General features: G+C 46.3%; 1 protein-coding gene across 1 annotated transcript; it reads left to right on the top strand.

Moving 5' to 3' along the window:
* The first annotated feature begins 4,841 nt into the window (after positions 1 to 4,841).
* On the top strand, positions 4,842 to 26,362 carry LOC141270067 (elongation factor 2-like). The gene is made up of 15 exons (XM_073680462.1): positions 4,842 to 5,051; positions 8,277 to 8,491; positions 11,122 to 11,303; positions 12,269 to 12,480; positions 12,607 to 12,788; positions 12,970 to 13,075; positions 13,164 to 13,277; positions 20,119 to 20,257; positions 20,407 to 20,602; positions 20,690 to 20,948; positions 21,118 to 21,225; positions 21,856 to 22,209; positions 22,430 to 22,612; positions 22,721 to 22,853; positions 25,991 to 26,362. The coding sequence occupies exons 1-15, from the start codon at positions 4,881 to 4,883 to the stop codon at positions 26,182 to 26,184; spliced, it is 2,748 nt and encodes a 915-aa protein (XP_073536563.1). The 5' UTR covers positions 4,842 to 4,880; the 3' UTR covers positions 26,185 to 26,362.

Below are 26,362 nucleotides of genomic sequence, written 5' to 3'. Positions count from 1 at the left end.
GTCATTGCTCTCTCCCAGCACCCCCGTCATTGCTCTCTCCCAGCACCCCTGTCATTGCTCTCTCCCAGCACCCCCGTCATTGCTCTCACAGCACCCCTGTCATTGCTCTCCCCATCCTCATCATTGATCTCCCCATCCCCACGATTGCTCTTCCCATCCTCATCATTTCTTTCCCCATCCCCACCATCCCTATCATTGCTCTCCCTATCCCCATCATTGCTCACTCCAGCCCCATCATTTCTCTCCCCCGCCCCATCATTGCTCACTCCAGCCCCATCATTGCTCTCCCCATCCCCATCATTGCTCTCACCATCTCAATCATTGCTCTCTCCCAGCACCCCCGTCATTGCTCTCTCCCAGCACCCCCGTTATTGCTCTCCCCAGCACCCCCATCATTGCTCTCTCTAGCACCCCGTCATTGCTCTGTCCCAGCAACCCCCATCATTTCTCTCTCCCAGCATCCCCACCATTATTCTCCCATCACCCCCATCATTGCTCTCCCCACACCACCCCCATCATTGCTTTCTCCCAGCTACCCCTGTCATTGCTCTCCCCATCCCCACCATCCTCATCATTGATCTCCCCATCCTCATAATTTCTCTCCCCATCACCACCATCCCCATCATTGCTCTCCCCATCCCCGTCATTGCTCTCCCCATCCCTGTCATTGCTCTCCCCATCCCCGTCATTGCTCTCCCCAGCCCCATCATTGCTTTCCCCAGCCCCATCATTGCTCTCCCCAGCTCCATCATTGCTCTCCCCATCCCAATCATTGCTCTTTCCAGCCCCATCATTGCTCTCCCCATCGCCACCATTGCTCTCTCCCACCTCCCCTCATTCTCCTGTTCCTCTCCCCAGCATTTCAGTATAAAAAAAATAAACACAACTTACCTCTCTCCTCGCTCCCCTGCAGCAGCATCCTCCTCGTTGCCGGAAACTTTTGCTCTGACCCAGGCGCGCCCTGCATGATGACGTCATCAAGCAGCGCGGTCCTGTGTCAGGGAGGAAGCGCCGGGCAGGAAGCAGAGGAGAGGATGGATCCCTCCCTCCGCTGCCATTTTCCTCCTGTCAGCAGTGGAACAGGAGGGATCGCTCCCTGCCCGCCGCATATGATGAGGGCAATCTGGCCTTGGGGTGCCGAGAAGAAGGCCAGATTGCCCTCAATATTAGCCGCCTGGCAAGGACCCCCCTGCACCGCTGGGCCCTGGTGCAGTTGCATCGACTGCACCGGCGGTAGGTCCGCCCCTGGGTATAAGCCACCCTCTTTTCGCAGACCGCTCCCCATGTTTTCAATCAACATCTGAACCAAGCTTGTGATATCCCTGGGCAGAGCCTCCTATAGCCACATGACAAACATAACTAAGGGTCTAATAGAGTCCCATGAATTACCATGCATACATGTGACAGGTAGCAAATAAGTCACATCCTCAACAAACACTGGCATATCATACACAACGAGCATCCAGGCAAGTCCCCAAGCTCATCTCGTGTCTTACAAGAAAATGAAAAATTGAAGGATACATTAGTACAGGCAGACGTTAGTCCCAGATCACGGATGACAATAGACCACCATGAACGGGGGCCAGTATCCTGATACCGTTACTCTATTGCCCCCAGTATAACAATGTACAGAGGAGCCCCACATTCACATACCCACATACAGGCAAGAAATTCATTATACGGGGCATTATATTTTCCACCTGTAGTGATTGAGTGTTCCTGTCGACTTGGATATATTGGAGAGAAAACCATGAAAATAAAGGATCGTATCCCCAAGCGCAAGTCCACAATAACAAACAAGGAGACGAGCCTCAGTTCATTTCATTTCCATGGGTTAAGGGGATCACAAACGTAAAATTTTTAATCGCTACTAGGATCCCCTCTCTCAGATGGGATGGGACTACTAAAAACAAGGGAGATGATGTGGAGGAATAAACTTTACGCACAACACCCCCGAGGGCTGAATAGGGAACTTCCATGGTGATCATATGCACCAATACTTTCATTTGAAGGAGTACTATCACGGAGGTGGGCGGTGGGTGCTGCATATTCCCTCTGATAACTATTACCTTGCACCCCTTATTCTCTCTCCTCCTCTTCCTCCCCCACATCTCATTTCTCCCCAAGGAGGTGTGGGACATCTTGTACGTTGGCTGTCCCTTCTATCGGCTTGAGTCTACACAACTTGATCCCGTGGTAAGACGCCATCTTTCTCCTCTCTACGCTGACCACCGTGTACTTCTCTCCACAATTACTCCCCAGCAACAAGCCCGCTGTCTTGGGGTTATACTTGATTCAGATCTTTCCTTCTCTCCCCATATCCAATCACTCACCTGCTCATGTCATCTACACCTCAAAAACATTTGTAGAATCTGACCTTTTCTTACCTTTGACTCATCAAAAACACTTACTGTCACACTGGTTCATTCTTGTCTGGACTACTGCAACTCTCTACTAATCGGTCTCCCTCATACTAAACTTTCTCCTCCCCAATCTGCCCTAAATGCAGCAGCCAGGATCATATTCCTCACCAATCAATACACCAATGCCTCTTCCCTGTGCCAGTTGTTGCACTGGTTACCCATCCGCTACAGAGTTCAATATAAACTCATCACCCTCACCCACAAAGCGCTCCATGCTTCATCACCACCCTAAATCTTCTCTCTCGTCTCAGTCTACCACCCTACCCATGCCCTCCGTTCTGCTAACGACCTAAGATTAACATCCTCAATAATCCGGACCCCCCACTCCCGTCTCCAAAACTTCTCACGTGCTGCACCAATTCTTTGGAATGCACTACCCAGGACTCTTCGATTAATCCCCAATACCCACAGTTTTAAGCGTGCCCTAAAAACGCATTTCTTTAGACTGACCTATCACCTAACCTACCTACCTTTTTTTTACCCCCATACAAAACTTCCTTCCAAATCAGGTCCCTCGGATCATCTGTTCACACACCCCATCACTTAGTAGACTTCTGTATCGGTACTTATTCTAATATTGGTTGGTGACTGGTTCATTTAGCATTATGTGATTACCCTATTTATTACATTGTTGGTTGACCGTACAATATAAGCAATTGTTACCATCCACCTTTCGTGTCTCCCCTATTTCCCCATAGATTGTAAGCTTGCGAGCAGCAGGGTCCTCTCTCCTCCTGGTATCTGTTGATTTTTGTTATTATCGTTATTCTGTAAGGTCTTTTATTGTCTGTACAAGTCCCCTCCAAAATGTAAAGTGCTGCGGAATATGTTGGCGCTATAGAAATAAAAATTATTATTATTATTATATACACACACACAATGCCCCTCTGCAAAATATACACACACGCACACACAGTTCCTCTGCAAAATATACACATACACACACACTCAGCCCTCTGGAAAATACACACACACACACTGCCCCTCTGAATAAAGCAGCCCCCCATCCACACACACTGCCTCTAGCCAATCTCCTGCTGGAGTTCTTACCAATTCCCCATGCACAGCGCGCTGTCTCTGCTCCTCTGTGACCCTGGCACAGGCAGCAGTGTGATGAGGTCAGTATCTGGATGACGTCATCAGGCTGCACGTTGGACCCGGGGCTGACATGCGCTCTCTCTGCTCCAGTCCCGACGCAGCACTGTTCAAATGTATTCGTGTCTAGAAGACGCAAATGCATTTGAACATGGGAGGGGAGCGGAGCGGAGTGCGGTCAGTTGGCTTGGCGTGCGTGCCCACAGAGAGAGCTCCGAGTGCCACCTCTGGCACTCGTGCCATAGGTTCGCCACCGCTGCTCTAGATCGTAATGGAGTATATACAGCAGGCAAACACATCCGGCCAAGGGTATTGAGTAAGGCACTTACATCTAGTAGACTACCAAATATGCCCCTTGTGTATATAATAGGTCGGCCCACACTAGTACCAACATGTACAAAATAAATTCACCTACAGATGCAATCAAAAGTATTCAACCCCCATTGTAAAGTTTTCAAACTTTCTCCTTTTTTGCTAAAACCCAACGATACAAAAGAAATGTAAATATCTCAATACAACTACATTGTGTGCAGAATTATTAGGAATTTTTTTATATTTCGGATGGTAAATTTAATAATTGAACAACTACAATCCAAAAGGTTAATAAACCTGAATATTCAAGAAAGTAAAAGTGTTTTTTGCCTTTAAGAGAATATCAAATAAAAAAACATAAATGTTGCCATCTCAATTGTTTATTTTCATCTGTTACAGTGAGAATAAGAACCAAACAACTCAAAATGTACAAAAATACATTTCTAACATTAAAAAAAATTCACAGTGAACAATATAATAACATAGTCGCCCTTCTTGTCAAAAACAATCTCAAGCCTTCCATCCATGGAGTCTGTCAGGATCTTCAACTTTTCATGATCAACTTTTTGGGCAGCACCAACCACAGCGGCCGGTAGGAGGGTCGTTTGGGGTCCCGGCAGGTAGGAGGAGGGTCGTTGGGGTCCCGGCAGGTAGGAGGGTCGCTGGGGGTCGCGGCAGGTAGGAGGGTCTCCGGGTTCTGTTCCCGTGGTCACTAGGACTGTATTTATTAGGGGTACAGACAGCTTTTATTTTGGGGTCTATATTTAGTTCGGGTACAGCTTGTATATATTTGGGGGGGTCTATATTCTCTGTATTTAGGAGGCAGGGTCTGTTGTGGGGTTCTACTTCTTATATGACACTTGCCTCTACACTTATGTTAGTGCGCCACATACAGGCGCCTCCTGGTGTCAGAGCCAGCAGCTGAGAGATTATGCAGCAGTGCGACACAGCCGTGCTGTGCACACACCGCTGCTCCCATCATCCCCCGCGCTCGGCACAGGCTGCGGCAGAGTACGGTCCCCTCTGCAGCGGAGGCTGCGTCAGGTTGTCATGGATACATTGTCCGCCAGTCTCCGTCCCACCCCTTTCTCCCGGCAGCCATTGCGCAGTAGCCTCTGTTTGACGTCATCGCCCCGCCTCCTCCTTCTTCCCGAGTCCTCCAGCTGTGAGGCGGCTCCTGCTTCGCTCTGCCCGGGGAATCCGGAGACATCCGCCACCATGGTGAGTCCTGGCGGGGAGGCGGCCGTGTCACAGTCTGCCGGGCACACACCGGAGCAGGGAGGTGCGGGGAGAGAGAAGGGAGCAGACTCCCCGCGCTCCGCTGTCTGGGATGCGGCCATTTTATACAGGGATCAGCTGTCATGTCTGTCTGCACTGCAGCAGCTGAGAGGGGAAGGAGGGATCAGGGACCTGACAGTGCAGTCCTGTCGGGAGCCTGTCACCTCACACCTGGTTACAGAGCTAAGTGGCCGCAGCGGGTGGTCGTGTGGCTGCACTCTGTGATGTGCTGGTGCCCCCAGTCCTCTATTGTGGCTGCGCTGCTGGGAGCCATCACTCTCCCTGTAGCCGGAGGCTGCACCGTCCTGACTCATCACTGGTAATGGAGGTCACCGTGTGGTGACATTAATGACCCGATTTCTCAGTGATGTCCTGTGCACATTGCTGACCTGCTGGAGACCATTATATCTATCTGCTGCTCTGAGAGAGGACGATGTGCACTACTGGTACTGTGTGTGCAGACCTGACACTGCCACCAATCCTACTAGAGGCCCTGTGACTGACAACGGGTGGTGTCATCAGTCAGTGGAGAACTCACTACAAATTACACTACTTATCCTGTATTATACTCCAGAGCTGCACTCACTATTCTGCTGGTGCAGTCACTGTGTACATACATTACATTACTGATCCTGTACTGATCCTGAGTTACATTCTGTATTATACTCCAGAGCTGCACTCACTATTCTGCTGGTGCAGTCACTGTGTACACACATTATATTACAGATCCTGAGTTACATCCTGTATTATTCTCCAGAGCTGCACTCACTATTCTGCTGGTGCAGTCACTGTGTACATACATTACATTACTGATCCTGAGTTACATCCTGTATTATACTCCAGAGCTGCACTCTCTATTCTGCTGGTGGTCACTGTGTACACACATTACATTACTGATCCTGAGTTACATCCTGTATTATACTCCAGAGCTGCACTCACTATTCTGCTGGTGGTCACTGTGTACACACATTACATTACTTATCCTGTACTGATCCCGAGTTACATCCTGTATTATACTCCAGAGCTGCACTCACTATTCTGCTGGTGCAGTCACTGTGTACATACATTACTTTACTTATCCTGTATTATACTCCAGAGCTGCACTCACTATTCTGCTGGTGCAGTCACTGTGTACATACATTACTGATCCTGAGTTACATCCTGTATTATACCTCAGAGCTGCACTCACTATTCTGCTGGTGCAGTCACTGTGTACATACATTACTGATCCTGTACTGATCCTGAGTTACATCCTGTATTATACCTCAGAGCTGCACTCACTATTCTGCTGGTGCAGTCACTGTGTACATACATTACTGATCCTGAGTTACATCCTGTATTATACCTCAGAGCTGCACTCACTATTCTGCTGGTGCAGTCACTGTGTACATACATTAAATTACTGATCCTGAGTTACATCCTGTATTATACTCCAGAGCTGCACTCACTATTCTGCTGGTGCAGTCACTGTGTACATACATTACATTACTGATCCTGAGTTCATCCTGTATTATACTTTAGAGCTGCACTCACTATTCTGCTGGTGGAGTCACTGTGTACATACATTACATTACTGATCCTGAGTTACATCCTGTATTATGCTCCAGAGCTGCACTCACTATTCTGCTGGTGCAGTCACTGTGTACATACATTACATTACTGATCCTGTACTGATCCTGAGTTACACCCTGTATTATACTGCAGAGCTGCACTCACTATTCTGCTGGTGAAGTCACTGTGTACATACATTACTGATCCTGAGTTACATCCTGTATTATACTCCAGAGCTGCGCTCACTATTCTGCTGGTGCAGTCACTGTGTACATACATTACATTACTGATCCTGTACTGATCCTGAGTTACACCCTGTATTATACTGCAGAGCTGCACTCACTATTCTGCTGGTGCAGTCACTGTGTACATACATTACATTACTGATCCTGAGTTCCTCCTGTATTATACTTCAGAGCTGCACTCACTATTCTGCTGGTGCAGTTATTGTGTACATACATTACTCACCCTGTACTGATCCTGAGTTACATCCTGTATTATACTCCAGAGCTGCACTCACTATTCTGCTTTTGGAGTCACGGTGTACTGAGCTCATTAGGCTTTCTCTGGTTTGGTGGTATTTGCTCGTCTCAGTAAAGTGACGTCATTGTGCCCCTTGATGGTCTCATGCGCTCCGGACCTCTGGTAGATCGTGGGCCTGATGCAGCCTACTAGAGTAAGGGCCTCCATTAGATTAATGTTGGCCGCACCCACCTACTGGTTTGGCTAACAGTCTAATGTGTATGGGGGTTCCGGCCGAACGGATGGGTGGGAGAGATGCCGATTGCATTGTTCTGCACGATCTAATCCACCGAGCGAGCGCTCCTGTGTATGGGAGAGACGCCGGGGATGGCTGATGGCTGAATGTTCATCCGAAGCTTAGTGCGGCCAACAGCCATCTAATGTGTATGGGGCCCTAAGTGGCTGAGCCGTGGGTTGTCCGGGAGTTTGGCTGACTCCTCTGAGTCCGGGGCGTGGGCACGTACCCTGCGTCCTCCTGGGCTCCCGGCTACAGCAAATGTCAGATGTCTGCAGTGTAATCACACGGCTCCTTATTACTCATGTCACCGCCTGCTCACCATCTATTTGTGTTTGTCGCAAGGATCATTTTTTCTGGTGTTGCTCTTTTTGGATGCTATTTTTCAGATATCAGGTGGGGGATTCCTATGATACTCCAGGGTCCTTCCTAGTTAACTCCAATATATGGGTGAACCTTACATTTAGGTGAAGGCTGGAGCAAGATGGGTCCAAGTGTTTCAGCAGAGTTCTTGACCCTTACCCCACCACCTCTGAGCCAGGAGGCCTAAGGTTTACGGGGGACCCTACTCCTTTCATAGAGGGTCCGCGATGGATCGCATTGTTGTGCGCTTTTGAAATGGGTTTGGATGTGAAAAGATAAGTCTCCAAATGGTTATATTATTGAAGATGTGGAGTAAGTGGCTGCTGGGTGTACTCACTTCTGCTCCTCATCCCAGGATAGGATGCGTAAACTACACAGAGGTTCAGCTGGAATGCTTTATAGGGGTCCTGCTATGGATGGTGGAGGGTCTCTTGGTGTGGCAGTGTGCTCTCCATATTGTCTTCTGATCACTAAGTTCCGTTTTGCTTCCATGACAGGTGAACTTCACCGTAGACCAGATCCGAGCGATCATGGACAAAAAGTCCAACATCAGAAACATGTCTGTGATTGCTCATGTCGACCATGGCAAATCCACCCTGACTGACTCTTTGGTGTGCAAAGCCGGCATCATCGCTTCTGCCCGAGCCGGAGAAACGCGTTTCACAGACACGCGCAAAGACGAACAGGAACGCTGCATCACCATTAAGTCTACGTAAGTTCTTCAAGACAGCCCAGCCCTTCTCCATTCTGCTGCGGCTTTACTACTCTTTATTGCCCCATTTTTTCCAATAGACCTGAGTAAAAATCCCCCAATGTGTTGTGTTTACAGCTCAACTGCTGAGCTAACTAGCAGAACGGGGGGGGCGCGGGGCACCTGGCGGAGCGGCAGAACGGGGGGGCGCGGGGCACCTGGCGGAGCGGCAGAACGGGGGGGGGCGCGGGGCACCTGGCGGAGCGGCAGAACGGGGGGGGGCGCGGGGCACCTGGCGGAGCGGCAGAACGGGGGGGGGCGCGGGGCACCTGGCGGAGCGGCAGAACGGGGGGGGCGCGGGGCACCTGGCGGAGCGGCAGAACGGGGGGGCGCGGGGCACCTGGCGGAGCGGCAGAACGGGGGGGCACGGGGCACCTGGCGGAGCGGCAGAACGGGGGGGGGCGCGGGGCACCTGGCGGAGCGGCAGAACGGGGGGGGCGCGGGGCACCTGGCGGAGCGGCAGAACGGGGGGGGCGCGGGGCACCTGGCGGAGCGGCAGAACGGGGGGGCACGGGGCACCTGGCGGAGCGGCAAAATGGGGGGGCGCGGGGCATCGCGCAGGGCATCTGGCGGAGCGGCAGAACGGGGGGCACCTGGCGGAGCGGCAGAACGGGGGGGTGCGGGGCACCTGGCGGAGCGGCAGGACGGGGGGCCGATTCATTTAATCTGACTGCATGTGGTTGGATTGTACTCTGTAACCATAGAGAAATATAGAGCTGCTTTGGAGCGGTTTACACAAAATACTGAGCAGATTTCCCTCTTTTTTTTATTTTGGATCTATCTGAGCCTTCTCGGGTGTGTAAAATGTAAATGGTGACACCGGCTATCGTCAGGCGCTGGAGGCAGCGGGGCGGTGAGTTCATCAGACAGGTTATTACAGGAGTCCCTCCACCCCCATGTGGAGCATTTACAGCTCCTCTTTTTTGGAGCTGGTATTGAAGCATTTCCTTTTTGTATAGTAGAAGTCTCCAGTTGCGCTGGGTTTTTAGTTCATACACGTTTCCGCCTAGCGCAGTGAGGTAGATGGAGGGCTTCTCTCCTCTGGGGGTCTCTGCGGACGAGCTGCTGAGTCAGGAGGGCTTTCCTCCACCCTCCCCTCTGCTGCAGGATCAGGTATCTCCATCACATGGATACATTTCGCTCTTGTGACTTTATTTTTGTAGCTGCACTCAGTTGGCAGAGGAACGGAGTACAAGGCAATAAGCTGAGGGTATTTTTAGACTCTGCCTTCATTTACAGAACAAATTTCCCAACCAGTGGGCTCGTGTTTCCGATATCAGACGGAATAACTAATCCTACACTGCTCTGCCCGTCTTGGTCCTACCCGTTCTGCCAGGAACACTTCTACTAATCCCCGTGCCCAGAAAGGTCTGTGTGTTCAGGACTCCCTGGATGACATTCATTTTTATTACATTTGTTCAGCATGAAATCTTCATCCCTACCAGCTCTGAAGACAGAGGACCTGCTCTTGTACAGAAAAATGACGTCCGTATTCTGTCTTCAGCTCTACTGATGGCTAATGAAAGCCAATTAAGGCCAACAGACGTCACATCAGTAGCTCCTCTCGCCTCCTGGTGTAAAAGTAATCCGTAATTCTGAGCTCTGTAAAGGGGCTATTCCCATCTTCAAAAATGGGTATTGCCGCATAGTTCTTGTAAATAAAGCAATTTTGCAATTAACTGCTTATTAAAATTTGCAGCTGTTCTTAGATATTAACACTTTTTTCTTTTGTTTACATCTTGTTGCCTTGGAGACCGACCGCCGCTGCTAGACAACAGAATCTGTATAGTGCTTACAAGCTGGCCAGAATCGCGGGAGCACGCTGTTACTGCGCTGAGGCTATGCAGGGAATAGGGGCTAACAGCTTGCTCCCGCTATCCTGGCCAGCTTCAAAACACTGCTTATAGGCACAACAGAAAAGAGCTTGTAAGTACGACACAGATTCTGCTGCCTAGCAGCGGTGGTCGGTCTCCAAGGCAACAAGAAATAAACTAAATAAAATTGTTAATATCTCAAGAACAGCTGCTAATTTTAGTAAGCAGTAAATTACAAAATCGCTTCTTTTTACCAGAACTACCTGAAAATATCATTCAATGGAAATGGGGAATAACAGTTTAAGGTGCCCAAACACCCTGACTAGCTCTTGTCTCACCAACTGCTGTCTTTCCTGATGCTACCCGAAACTCTGATATAACAATTTCATGTAGCGGGAAGAGAAAGATGCTGTCAGACATCTCTGATGGCAATATTTTGTTGTTGTTCTACCAGTCCTTTACTCTATATAATCTGGCAGGGAAGCCTCACCACCATACGCATTACATTCGGACAGTATATGAGGGGGGATGGCCAACATTACCTTCTTTTTCTCTTAAAGCTTTCTATAGATTTTCCAGATTAATCCCGTTACATCCTTACATTGCGCCCTGTACACTTCATTCTTGGTGCCAATGCCGCATTTCTGTGCCTTTTTGGCTCAATAAATAAAATGGAGAACGGCGGTCCAGCGTCTGTAACTGAGTGCTGGCTATCTCCGTACTCGCGCTCACGCCATGGCTGCTGCTCTCATCAGGCTCTTGTGTTTTTCTCTGTAGGGCGATCTCCATGTACTACGAGCTATCGGACAACGACTTGGCTTTTATCAAACAGTGCAAGGATGGCTCTGGTTTTCTTATAAACCTGATAGATTCCCCCGGGCACGTGGACTTTTCATCAGAAGTGACAGCCGCACTCCGTGTTACAGACGGCGCACTTGTGGTTGTAGACTGTGTGTCAGGTAAGGAGATGTGCTGCTCGGCGGATTCAGCTCAAGACCCTCCTCAAGGGTCCCGTATCTCTCCTTGAGAACAATGTCTACACGGTGCACGGAGCCGTCAAAAGGACAGCTGTTGACTGATCATAGATCATCCGTGGCCATGAAGGGGTTGCACCATCAGTGATATGTCGCTAGTGTCCAATAGATGCTGGTTCTTCCATTGACAGGAAAGGAGAGGTGGCAGCGTGTGGGGTTCTCGCCGGCTCCGAAAAATGCTGTGGCCCCGATACACATTAAAATAAAGGGGTGGTCCAGTTTCACAAAATCCATGTGGCCGAGACTTTACTCTAATTCCCATCCCCAGGGTTCGGCGTGGAGTCTCTCCACCACTGTGGTCTGTTATTGTCTGCAGCTCTGACATCTCTGGAGGCAATGAGTAACCTTAGCGGCTCTGCCCAACATGATGGCACGAGGCTTTCAGAGCTGCTGACTGGCTGCAGCGTTGTCTACATGACATAGACAATGTCTCCAGGGGCAGCGGCGCAGATTGAAAGTTTGTTGCTGTTGGACGACATTGGGCATGTTGAGCACCCATTTCTTTTGTTTTTCCGGGAGCGCCCCCTGGAAGTAGACTATGTGTACGGGGATGTTGGGAGAGGGCTGCCGATAAAGTGCTCAATATGTAAGGTGTATGGACGCTGCCACTGTAGGGTTGCCTGGTAATCAAAATTGCTGGAAAAACTTAACTGTTAATTCTTTATTTTTTGACCAGTCATATATATCGGCGTCCAACATTTGTGACCTCCACTTTTGCTGTGAGGCCAAAATCTCTAGCCGAAAGCAAAGCGAGCGTGCATCATCCCTCTTCACAGTCGCTCACTTTCTTTAGTTATCAGTTCTAGCGGATCCTTTTTTTTTTTTTTTTGCACATCTGTGAACCCTCCTCTTCTCTTATCCTCCTTGTTTTTCATGCCTCCTGGTTTTAGGTGTTTGCGTTCAGACTGAAACAGTTTTGCGACAAGCCATCGCCGAACGGATCAAACCAGTTCTCATGATGAATAAAATGGACCGAGCGCTGCTGGAGCTGCAGCTAGAACCCGAGGAATTGTACCTGACCTTCCAGAGGATAGTGGAGAACGTGAACGTTATCATCTCTACGTACGGGGAGGGAGAATCCGGCCCCATGGGCAACATCATGGTGAGGAGACCGCAGAGGTGACCTCCAGCTCTGGTTTAGAGGTCCTGTATCTGCCATGAGGGTGCAGCTTAAACCATGGCCACCTCTGTAACCCTCGCCTTCCCCATTTTACTTTTGTATCTATAGATTGACCCAGTGATCGGCACGGTCGGATTTGGCTCTGGTCTGCACGGTTGGGCCTTCACCCTCAAGCAGTTTGCAGAAATGTACGTCGCTAAATTTGCCGCCAAAGGCGAGAAGGCCCAGCTCCCTCCAGCGGAGCGAGCAAAGAAAGTGGAAGACATGATGAAGAAACTATGGGGAGACAAGTATGTAGTGGTATAATGACCTCAAGGGGGAGGGGTGCTGGCCATAAATGCATCTTGTGGAAACAATCAGCAGGTAGAGGGCAGTGGAGAAGTTACCTCTCTGCAGTTAGGAGCATAAAGTGAGCGGTAATAGACTGGACCCAGCTGACTGCAGGCGCCTTCTTTAATCTTTTGTCTCTAGGTATTTTGATCCCGCGTGCGGCAAATTCAGCAAAACTGCGACCAACGCCGACGGGAAGAAGCTGCCGCGCACCTTCAGCCAGCTCATCCTGGACCCCATCTTTAAGGTAATGTGTCTCTGATTGGGATCTACTGCACCACATTGTGTGCTCCGCCTCCTGGGCACCACGTCACTAGCTGCCCTTTACCCTCCAGATATTTGACGCCATCATGAACTTTAAGAAAGACGAGACGGCCAAATTGGTTGAAAAACTGGACATCAAGCTGGACGCCGAGGACCGAGATAAGGAAGGAAAACAGCTTCTCAAGGTAAATGTCCTCCTCCGCTGACAAACTATGGTCTGGACCCTCCTCTTAGAAACATGACCACCTTTGAACACCATAAAGTTCTGATTGAGTTACAGCCTGTAATATAATCCTGAGCTGCAGCCACAATTCTGACGGCTCCAGAGCAGAACTCACAGCTTCCCTTTATGGCTCTATATTCTGACAAGTTTCATTGTTATACAAGTATAATCATCTGATGTATGGAAACTATTAGCTGAGCCAAGGAGGTGGGAGTGTATCTGTCCACAGGCTTGTTACCTGTCGCTTCTCTGCTGGTTGTATTTTAGAGAGTGTAGCTCTGAAGTATAATACACCAGGTAACTCAGAATATGTAATGTATGTACACAGTGACTGCACCAGCAGAATAGTGAGTGCAGCTCTGGAGTATAATACAGGATGTAACTCAGGATCAGTAGAGGATCAGTAATGTATGTACACAGTGACTGCACCAGCAGAATAGTGAGCGCTGCTCTGGAGTATAATACAGGATGTAGGTCAGTATCAGTACAGGATCAGTAATGTATTGTATGTACACAGTGACTGCACCAGCAGAATAGGGAGTGCAGCTCTGGAGTATAATACAGGATGTAACTCAGGATCAGTAATGTAATGTATGTACACAGTGACTGCACCAGCAGAATAGTGAGTGCAGCTCTGCAGTATAATACAGGGTGTAACTCAGGATCAGTACAGGATCAGTAATGTAATGCATGTACACAGTGACTGCACCAGCAGAATAGTGAGTGCAGCTCTGGAGTATAATACAGGATGTAACTCAGGATCAGTACAGGATCAGTAATGTAATGTATGTACACAGTGACTGCACCAGCAGAACAGTGAGTGCAGCTCTGGAGTATAATACAGGATGTAACTCAGGATCAGTACAGGATCAGTAATGTAATGTATGTACACAGTGACTGCACCAGCAGAACAGTGAGTGCAGCTCTGGAGTATAATACAGGATGTAACTCAGGATCAGTACAGGATCAGTAATGTAATGTATGTACACAGTGACTGCACCAGCAGAATAGTGAGTGCAGCTCTGGAGTATAATACAGGATGTAACGCAGGATCAGTACAGGATCAGTAATGTAATCATAGAATCATAGAATGGTAGAGTTGGAGGGGACCTCCTGGGTCATCTGGTCCAACCCCCTGCTCAAAGCAGGATTCACTAAATCATCTCAGACAGATTTCTGTCCAGCCTCTGTTTGAAGACGTCCATTGAAGGGGAACTCACCACCTCTCGTGGCAGCCTGTTCCACTCATTAATCACCCTAACTGTCAAAAAGTTTTTTCTAATATCTAATCTGTGTCTCCTCCCATTTAGTTTCATCCCATTGCTTCTAGTCTTTCCTTGTGCAAATGAGAATAAAGATGATCCTTCTACAATGTGACAGCCCTTGACATATTTGTAGACAGCTATTAAGTCTCCTCTCAGTCTTCTTTTTTGCAAGCTAAACATTCCCAAATCCTGCAACCGTTCCTCATAGGACATGGTTTGCAGACCAGTCACCATTCTGGTCGCTCTTCTCTGAACTTGCTCCAGTTTGTCTATGTCTTTTTTAAAATGTGGTGCCCAAAACTGTACACAGTATTCCAGATGAGGTCTGACCAAAGAGGAGTAAAGACCGATAATGACTTCACGTGATCTAGACTGTATGCTTCTGTTAATACATCCCAGAATTGTATTTGCCTTTTTTGCTGCTGCATCACACTGTTGACTCATGTTCAGTCTATGATCTATTAGTATACCTAAGTCTTTTTCACATGTACTGTTGCTTAGCTCTATTCCTCCCATTCTGTATATGCTTTTTTCATTTTTATTGCCCAGATGTAGTACTTTGCATTTTTCCCTGTTAAAAACCATTCTGTTGGTTGCTGCCCACTGCTCCAGTTTATTTAGGTCTTTTTGAATCCTCTCTCTCTCTTCTCTAGTATTAGCTATCCCTCCTAGCTTTGTGTCATCAGCAAATTTAATCAGTTTACCCTCAATTCCTTCATCTAAATCATTGATAAAGATGTTGAACAATACAGGTCCCAGGACGGAGCCCTGTGGTACCCCACTTGAGACATTCATCCAGCTGGATGTGAAGCCATTTACAACCACCCTTTGAGTCCGATCACTAAGCCAGTTATGAAACCACCTAACAGTTGCCTGGTCCATTGCATACTTGGTCATTTTTTCAATAAGGAAGGTGTGAGATACTTTGTCAAATGCTTTGCTGAAGTCAAGATATACTATATCTACAGCATTTCCCTGATCCACCCAGTCAGTGATTCTGTCATAGAAGGAAATTAAGTTAGTCTGACATGACTTGTTAGTTACAAACCCATGCTGACTCTGGTTAATCACTTCATTCTTATCCAGGTACTTACATACATGTTGTTTAATAATTTGTTCAAAGATCTTTCCTGGTATAGAAGTCAGACTCACCGGCCTATAGTTCCCTGGGTCCACCTTCTTCCCCTTTTTGAAGATAGGAACAACATTTGCTCTTCTCCAGTCTTCTGGGACTTCTCCTGTTCTCCAAGAATTTTCAAAGATTATGGAGAGTGGTTCTAAAATTTCTTCTACGATCTCCTTCAGTACTCTGGGGTGTAATTCATCTGGACCTGGAGACTTGAACTCATTTATGTTAGCTAAATATTCCCTCACAATCTTTCTGTTTACAGATAACTTGGATTCCTCTATTCCTTTAAAAGGACAGTGAAGATTAGTTGATGTTACATTTTCTTTCTGAGAGAAAACAGATGCAAAATAGGAGTTAAAAAGTTCGGCCTTCTCAACATCCTCTCTTACCATTTCTCCATTTTCATCCTGTAAAAATCCTATAGCATCTTTGACTTTTCTTTTACTTTTGACATACCCCCAAAATCCTTTTTTATTGCTTTTGACATCTCTTGCAAGCCTTAATTCATTGTCAGCTTTAGCTAACCTGATACGTGCCCTACAGGATCTGCAGACTGCATTATAATCTTCTTTAGATATGCCTCCCTCTTTCCATGTAATAAACATTTCTTTCTTTCTTTTTAGCATGTGTTTAAGTTCTGTGTTCATCCATCCTGGTTTCCTTAAATGCTTCCCATTCTTCCTACTTTTCGGGATTGTTAACGATTGTGCTTTGAGAATCTCATTTTTAAAAATTTCCCATCCTTCCTGGACATTTTTGTCCTTAAGGACATCCAGCCATTGGATCCCTCCTATTCTCTTTCTGAGTCTCTTAAAATCTGCCTTTCTAAAATCTAACCTTGAAGTTTGTCTTCACATGTCTTCCTCCTCTAGTTATCCAAAATTCTATAATAGCATGATCGCTGCCTCCTAGGGTCCCAGCCACCTTTACCTCCTCAACCATTTCCTCCCTGTTTATAAGGATTAGATCCAAAGTAGCAGATCCCCTTGTTTTCTCCCCTACCTTTTGGAAGATAAAGTTGTCAGCAAGAGAGGATAAGAATTTGCTTGACCTGTTAGTTTTACTTGAGAGAGATTCCCATGTATGTACACAGTGACTAAACAGCAGAATAGTGAGTGCAGCTCTGGAGTATAATACCGGATGTAACTCAGGATCAGTAATGTAATGTATGTACACAGTGACTGCACCAGCAGAATAGTGAGTGCAGCTCTGGAGTATAATACCGGATGTAACTCAGGATCAGTAATGTAATGTATGTACACAGTGACTGCACCAGCAGAATAGTGAGTGCAGCTCTGGAGTATAATACCGGATGTAACTCAGGATCAGTAATGTAATGTATGTACACAGTGACTGCACCAGCAGAATAGTGAGTGCAGCTCTGGAGTATAATACAGGATGTAACTCAGGATCAGTACAGGATCAGTAATGTATGTACACAGTGACTGCACCAGCAGAATAGTGAGTGCAGCTCTGGAGTATAATACAGGATGTAACTCAGGATCAGTACAGGATCAGTAATGTATGTACACAGTGACTGCACCAGCAGAATAGTGAGTGCAGCTCCGGAGTATAATACAGGATGTAACTCAGGATCAATACAGGATCAGTAATGTAATGCATGTACACAGTGACTAAACAGCAGAATAGTGAGTGCAGCTCTGGAGTATAATACCGGATGTAACTCAGGATCAGTAATGTAATGTATGTACACAGTGATTGCACCAGCAGAATAGTGAGTGCAGCTCTGGAGTATAATACAGGATGTAACTCAGGATCAGTACAGGATCAGTAATGTATGTACACAGTGACTGCACCAGCAGAATAGTGAGTGCAGCTCTGGAGTATAATACAGGATGTAACTCAGGATCAGTACAGGATAAGTAATGTGATGTATGTACACAGTGACTGCACCAGCAGAATAGTGAGTGCAGCTCTGGAGTGTAATACAGGATGTAACTCAGGATCAGTACAGGATCAGTAATGTATTGTATGTACACAGTGACTGCACCAGCAGAATAGTGAGTGCAGCTCTGGAGTATAATACAGGATGTAACTCAGGATCAGTACAGTATCAGTAATGTAATGTATGTACACAGTGACTGCACCAGCAGAATAGTGAGTGCAGCTCTGGAGTATAATACAGGATGTAACTCAGGATCAGTACAGGATAAGTAATGTATGTACACAGTGACTGCACCAGCGGAATAGTGAGTGCAGCTCTGGAGTATAATACAGGATGTAACTCAGGATCAGTACAGGATAAGTAATGTGATGTATGTACACAGTGACTGCACCAGCAGAATAGTGAGTGCAGCTCTGGAGTATAATACAGGATGTAACTCAGGATCAGGACAGGATCAGTAATGTAATGTATGTACACAGTGACTGCACCAGCAGAATAGTGAGTGCAGCTCTGGAGTATAATACAGGATGTAGGTCAGGATCAGTGCAATTTGAAGGTCACCTGATTGATGCTGCCCAAACCACAGGCAGCATGAATCAGTCCCTGGCTGCACGATTGCAAAATATACTTTAAAGCGTCGTCTGAGTTGTCCCAGCAGCGCTGGGAGAAGACTGATCTGGAAGTATACTTTCTCTTAAACGTCGGAGTGTTTCAGAGGAAAAAAAATATACCTTGATTTGTCAGGATCTGATTCTTGCTGCCTGTGGTTAGGGCAGCGTGAAACCGAGGATAGGTTACCTTTTAAAGAGAGATTCTCGGTAACAAGAAGTTATCACCTCTGCACTGGTGGATGATGTATGTACACAGTAAGTCCAGCAGCAGAATAGCGAGTGAAGCTCTGGAGGGTACACACAATCAGAACATTAAAACAGCTTTTTTTGTTTTTTTTTGTAAAATATTTCTATCGATATGAAATAAAATGGCGTTCAAAAGTTGTCACCCCCAATGAGAACCCCCCCCCCCCCTGTACATTATACTGTTGTCCCTGCTCAAAAGAATTTTCAGCCTTTTTCTTTTGAAATCTATAAATGGAGCAGATTGCAGTGATGGCCGGTGGGGGTGGCGCTGTTACTCTGTAAGTGATCGGATTATCCGCACTTTCTATACGCTTCCCCCGCTGTATACTTCTGTCCACTCTGCTCCTATGTTTTATTACTAATTCATCTTTGTGGATGGAAATGATTCTTCATAGTTTTTTTTTTTTTTTTTTTGCTTCACTGCACCTAAAAATAAAAAAAAATAGAGCAATTTTGCAATACGCCTTGACTGAAAATGTCCTCCCGTATTGTGTATGCAGCTCCCATCCATATGGTGTGCAGTTTTGTTTTTCCCTACTATTTGAAGGTTACCATTAGAGGCAGATGGAGGTAAAAAATTGAACTGTGAGATCTGACTACACCCAGGGTTTGTTTGTAGTCTGTAACCATGGAAACATGTTTGCATCTGAGCTGTGTACACAATACGGCAAGATTTGAGATCTAATCTGTGTCTTGTTACTTCAATAACCACCTCTCTCCATGTTCTTTTAGCCATGAATTTAGGATTATCCACAGAAACCAGAGGATCTATGTGCCGGCAATTATTTTGGGATGTCCAATTCTATTGTATTTTTTTTTTCTCCCCTCACGTAGGAAGACAGCAGTAATAAGTCTTAGTGACAGGCAGGAAGCCTTTTTATTTCAGGCTCTGTTACTCCAAGAGCCCGCGGATGGGAAATGTAAGCAGACGTCGCCCTGGTATTCGGCAGCACAAAGGTGTGACCATATTCGACTTATAGGGGTGCAGCGGTGTAATAGGTGGAGGGGGTCGTATTCTCTGTGTTACTCACCGGACACCATAGATAAAGCTGGGCGGCTGTCACACATTAAAGGGTTGCTCCGGTGCCAGTTGCTTCCACTGATGAAATCTTCTCGATATGGTGCACGGACGGAAGAAAGTGTGCAGTAGAATTGGGCACGCGCACACAATACTTGGCTGGCGTGCTGCCACCTTTTTGATGGGGCATCATCAGCGTTGCCCACCTCCCAATGTGGAAGTGAGAAATCCTTTAACATTCACCAATCCTGAAAAATGTCCACCAGTCGTCCCCCCTGGTACTACCGCATACCCCTTCGGATGCAAAAATCCAAGATTGTGACGTGTTGTAACGGTGAGGATACGGCCCCCAGGGAGCCTTAATTTATTTATTTTTTCTTCTCTCCCCCCATTAACTGGAGACTACTGAAAGCATTTTGTAATATACATCTTTACATAAACGCTTTCTTGTGTCACTCGTCTTCCGGCATCACTAACACTTGCTGAATTATTTTCTTTCTTTTTTTTTTCTCTAATTTTCTCTTCTCTTTATGTGGACACTGAGGACTGTTCTCTCTGACTTCTGTCATCTTTGCTTATGACCTGCTGGTTTCTGGCACTGACGTATCGCTACTTTCCTGTGCTGCAGGCAGTGATGAGGCGCTGGCTGCCGGCCGGAGAAGCCTTGTTACAGATGATCACCATCCACCTACCCTCCCCGGTCACGGCGCAGAGATACCGGTGTGAGCTGCTGTACGAGGGGCCGCCTGATGATGAGGTTTCCCTGGGTAAGAATGTCCACCGTGGCCTTTGCTTTTAAAAAAAAAAGGGTTGTCCACCTTTCTAATTTTATCCTTGCCTCCATCGCTGAAGGACCGCTCCAAATCTCCTGCATCTAATATATAATACTTTTTTTTTTTACATTTTATCTGTATAGGTGTGAAAAACTGTGACCCCAAGGGCCCTCTGGTGATGTACATCTCTAAGATGGTGCCCACGTCCGATAAGGGGCGATTCTACGCCTTTGGTCGTGTCTTTTCTGGAATTGTGTCAACAGGTCAGAAAGTGCGAATTATGGGTCCCAACTACACTCCAGGAAAAAAGGAAGATCTCTACTTGAAGCCTATTCAGAGGTAAGCGCTCTCCTGCGTTGTCCCAATTATTTAATTAGGTACGGTGACTTCCTAAGCTCTTGGTTCTTCTCCTGTCCCACCTTGCAGGACCATCCTTATGATGGGGCGTTACGTCGAGCCCATTGAGGACGTTCCTTGTGGCAACATAGTCGGACTAGTTGGAGTTGACCAGTTCCTGGTGAAGACAGGAACAATCACCACTTTTGAGCATGCCCACAATATGAGGGTGATGAAATTCAGCGTTAGTCCCGTCGTACGTGTCGCTGTAGAGGCAAAGAATCCTGCAGATCTCCCGAAACTGGTGGAAGGCTTGAAACGTCTGGCCAAGTCTGATCCTATGGTTCAGGTAAGTGGAGATCCATCAAGACTAGGACTCGCGTCAATATTTTTAGCTTTTACAGAGGAAAAATTGTTCCAAAAAAAAGATTGGAGAAGCGGCTCCAGCTCATAAACCTCTGCTCGGTTTTCTAGAATATTTGACAATGTAATTCCAACCTAAACTTCTTTGTTTTCAGTGTATAATTGAAGAATCTGGAGAACACATCATTGCAGGGGCCGGGGAATTACATTTAGAAATCTGCCTTAAAGACCTTGAAGAAGATCATGCATGTATCCCCATCAAGGTAAGATGCCCGTCATTGCTGCAGACAGAAAGTTTGGTCTGATACTTGGTTGTGCATGTAAATGTCCTACTACAGGTTCATCCAACAATAAAGGGTTATTTCCAACTAGACAGATGGATGTAATCGGGTAGTTATCTTAAGAACAAGTGCTTTTGCAATTTACTGCTTATTAAAATTGGCAGCCATTCTTGAGATATTAATATTTTTCTGTCGAGCAGCAGTGGTCGGTCTCCAAGGCAACGAGCTGTAAACAAAAGTATTATTATCTCGGGAATGGCTGAACATTTTAATAAGCAGAAAATTGCGAAATTGTTTGTATTTACAAGCACTATCTGACAATACCCTTTTATGAAGATGGGGAAAATCCCTTTAAGACTCCTGCTTTGGAGAGTTCTTCGCAATAGAATGGTTCCTTTCCAATTACAGGGTTTCCGATTGTTAGGACACTCAGTAATTTTTTTTTTTTTTGGGGGGGGGACTCAAACAAATATTCAATGTCCCTGTAGCGCCATCACAGGAGAAATTAAGTATTGCAAAGTGCTTCTTAAAATCGATGGAAGGATGTGCACGCTTCTCAATATGGTTGACGGAGAAAAGGAAAAAAAGTTACCACTAACCTTTTTCTTTCAGAAATCTGACCCTGTGGTATCATACAGGGAGACTGTCGGTGAGGAGTCCGACCAACTCTGCCTGTCCAAATCCCCCAACAAGCACAACCGTCTGTACATGAAGGCCCGACCTTTCCCCGACGGCCTGGCTGAAGACATCGACAAGGGAGACGTCAGTTCCAGGCAGGAGTTGAAGCAGCGAGCCCGATACTTGGCAGAAAAGTACGAGTGGGATGTAGCAGAGGCCAGAAAGATCTGGTGTTTCGGTCCCGATGGAACCGGACCCAACATCTTAGTTGACGTCACAAAAGGTGTCCAGTACCTCAATGAGATCAAGGACAGCGTTGTGGCTGGATTCCAGTGGGCCACCAAGGAGGTTTGTGTCTTCTAGTCTGACGACATTCACTTGTGACAGGTGACCATGATGACTATCCCAGGCTTGGCGGTCTCCTGCCTTCTCCACCCCAGCAGGATGTTTTATCTTAGCATAATGTCTGTCTTCAATGAGGATAAGTGCAGGATGCAAATGCACCAAAACATTACATGTTCTGCCCCTTCTGATAAATCGAAGTATGTTTTTCAATATTTCTGTGCAGGGAGTTCTATGTGAAGAGAACATGAGAGGTGCCAGGTTTGACATTCACGATGTTACGCTGCATGCCGACGCAATTCATCGTGGTGGTGGCCAGATCATCCCCACTGCTAGGAGGGTGCTGTATGCTGCTGCCCTGACAGCCCAACCAAGGCTAATGGAGCCCATCTACCTGGTGGAGATTCAGGTGGGTCCCGGATAATCAAGCCTTCAGTTATGTCTTATTTCTCCAGCAGATACGTTTTATAGTGTTTGTTGGCGAGTATTTGATATGTCACCTTTTTTATTCGCACAGTGCCCAGAGCAGGTGGTTGGCGGCATCTACGGCGTGCTGAACAGGAAACGAGGACACGTCTTTGAGGAGGCTCAGGTGGCTGGAACACCCATGTTTGTTGTGAAGGCTTATCTCCCCGTCAATGAATCTTTTGGTGAGTTCTTCCATAGCTTGACTTTCTGTTCAGATGTCTAGCCCAGATCTTTTATTGTCAATGAGAAACAGGGAAGAGATTTGCTCTTTTACCAATATAATAGTATACGACCTACAAATGCACACGCCACCATCATCAAAGGGTGAACTCTGTTCTCCAAAAGCTTGATCCCACTGAAAGGTGCTAAACATATAATGCAGACCTATGGCAGCCTTAAAGGGATTTAATGCTACTTTTCTTTAAGTTACCAAAGGGTAGGGATCTTTTTAAAAGCACTTACACTCTTTGGGACTACAACCCCTGGCAAAAATTATGGAATCACTGGGCTCGGAGGATGTTCATTCAGTTGTTTAATGTTGTTGAAATAAAAGCAGATCACAGACATGACAAAACTAAAGTCATTTCAAATGGCAACTTTAGGGCTTTAAGAAACACTAAAAGAAATCAAGATTAAAAATGTGGTACTCAGTAAGGGTAATTTTTTTCAGACCAAGCAGAGGGAAAAAATTGTGGAATCACTCAATTCTGAGGAAAAAATTATGGAATCACACTGTAAATTATAATTTCCAAAACGAACACCTGCATCAAATTAGATCTGCTCGTTAGTCTGCATCTGAAAAGGAGTGATCACACCTTGGAGAGCTGTTGCACCAAGTGGACTGACATGAATCATGGCTCCAACACGAGAGATGCCAATTGAAACAAAGGAGAGGATTATCAAAGAAGGTAAATCATCGCGCAATGTTGCAAAAGATGTTGGTTGTTCACAGTCAGCTGTGTCTAAAATCTGGACCAAATACAAACAACATGGGAAGGTTGTTAAAGGCAAACATACTGGTAGACCAAGGAAGACATCAAAGCGTCAAGACCGGAAACTTAAAGCAATATGTTTCCAAAACAGGATATGCAGAACAAAACAAATGAGGAACGAATGGGAGGAAACTGGAGTCAATGTCTGTGACCGAACTGTAAGAAACCGCCTGAAGGAAATGGGATTTACATACGGAAAAGTTAAACATAAGCCATCATTAACACCTAAACAGAAAAAAACAAGGTTACAATGGGCTAAGGAAAAGCAATCGTAGACTGTGGATGACTGGATGAAAGTCATATTCAGTGATGAATCGCGAATCTGCATTGGGTAAGGTGATGATGCTGGAACTTTTGTTTGGTGCCGTTCCAATGAGATTTATAAAGATGACGGCATGAAGAGAACATACAAATTTCCACAGTCATTGATGATATGGGGCTGCATGTCAGGTAAAGGCACTGGGGAGATGGCTGTCATTACATCTTCAATAAATGCCCAAGTTTACATTGATATTTTGGACAGTTTTCTTATCCCATGAATTGAAAGGATGTTTGGGGATGATGACATCATTTTTCAAGATGATAATGCATCCTGCCATAGAGCAAAAACTGTGAAAACATTCCTTGAAAGAAGACACATAAGGTCAATGTCATGGCCTGCAAATAGTCCGGATCTCAATCCAATTGAAAATCTTCGTTGGAAGTTGTAGAAAATGGTCCATGACCAGGCTCCAACCTGCAACGCTGATCTGGCAACAGCAATCAGAGAAAGTTGGAGCCAGATTGATGAAGAGTACTGTTTGTCACTCATTAAGTCCATGCCTCAGAGACTGCAAGATGTTATTAAAGCCAGAAGTGGTGCAACAAAATGCTAGTGATGTATTGGAGTGTTCTTTTGTGTGTTTGTTTTTCACGATTTCATAATTTTTTCCTCAGAATTGAGTGATTCCATAATTTTTTCCCTCTGCTTGGCCTGAAAAAAATTACCCTTACTGAGTACCACATTTTAATCTTGATTTCTTTTAGTGTTTCTTAAAGCCCTAAAGTTGCCATTTGAAATGACTTTAGTTTTGTGCCATGTCTGTGATCTGCTTTTTTTTCAACAACATTAAACAACTGAATGAACATCCTCCGAGCCCGGTGATTCCATAATTTTTGCCAGGGGTTGTAGAAGTGATAACATCCTGACCACTGAGGTCACTGGTTTGACTGTAGAGTTACGGTCACACTGTCATCACTCCCGGCCTGGAACTTCTAGAAACTTTAAAAAAAAAAAAAGTAGTGGAATTTTTTTAAGGTTCTGGCTTTACAGTAACTATTTGACCATAAGACCATAATTTTCCAGTTTAAAGAAGTTGTCCACTATTTGGACAACTCCTTGTCATACCCCACGTTTGGCACCATAAAATAAAAAAAGCCTATACTCTCCTCCTGTGCCGGCACTGTTCCAGTGGTGTCGGCACTCACGGGGCTCCCGTGCAGTTGTTGTGACATGTGACCCCGGCGCCCAATCAGCGCTGATGTCACTGGCCTCACCTTTGCTGCAGCTCTGGTTTCCTCTTCATGTTCAATTTGACAGAAGGTGAGGCCAGTGACGTCAGCGCTGATTGGGCGCCAGGGGTCATATGTCACAACAACCACACGGGAGCATCGGGCACCGCAAGTGCCAACACCCCTGGAACGGCGCTGCCACAGGAGGTGAGTATAAGCTTTTTTTAATTTATTGGAGCCAAACATTTAGATCAAGAAGTAGTTGTCCTCGTAGTGGACAGCCCCTTTAAAGTATGCTGGGGGCTCATGTATGATAGCTGGACAGTAGAGATTTGAAACCCGATTAGTCAATGCAATTTTGCCAGAATTTTGGTGTAAATTGCTTTGAAAGGCACAAAATTTTTGCAACTTTTGGTGGTTTCACACTAGGGATTTGCCAAAATGGATGGGGTGGTGCCATAACGCCACAGCTAGTCTAATCCAGGGCGAGCTGTGGTGTTCTCTACGCCAGGGACTGAAGTAAGATTTCTGGTGAGGCCCACAAAGGTGCGTCACTGCTCATCAGACACGCCGAATTTACCAAGAGGTGTGCACCTTTTAATGAATCATGAGCAACTAACTTCTGCAAGCCCTTTCATCAAGACTGGGGAGAATATCGCTGATCTGGATGAATCGGGCCCAATATGAAATATTAAGGATGTTCAGACAGAACCTGTGGCTGTGAAGGCCATCGCTGCAGAGACAGATTTCCGGCCACTGCCATTCATGGATTATAAGAAGGAACGTCGGTGCTGCTGATTATTCCATTACTGATGGGTTTTTTCCTCCTCTGGTAGGTTTCACTGCTGACCTCCGATCCAACACTGGAGGTCAGGCCTTCCCGCAGTGCGTATTTGACCATTGGCAGATCCTGCCCGGAGATCCATTTGATATCACTTCTCGCCCATCCCAAGTGGTGGCAGAAACCCGGAAACGTAAAGGTTTGAAGGAAGGAGTCCCAGCGCTGGATAACTTCTTGGACAAATTGTAAACATCATCTTTAAATTATAATCTGACCCACATTTCTGATGAAACCAAAATCGCTTACATGACAAAGACGCCATTTCTCTCAGCTGATCCGAACACCACGCACATCAATCGTCTCCCTTCCCTCAACAGAAAAGTAAAAAGACACTAAAAAAGGAAAAAAATAAAAATATGTAAATGTG

This window comes from Phyllobates terribilis, unplaced genomic scaffold, assembly GCF_046119375.1.
Source record: "Phyllobates terribilis strain yellow unplaced genomic scaffold, ASM4611937v1 Scaffold_1__5_contigs__length_1240528914, whole genome shotgun sequence".
NCBI lineage: Eukaryota > Metazoa > Chordata > Amphibia > Anura > Dendrobatidae > Phyllobates > Phyllobates terribilis.
Note: the sequence above shows the minus strand (reverse complement) of the source record. Positions and strands in the feature narration are given on the sequence as shown.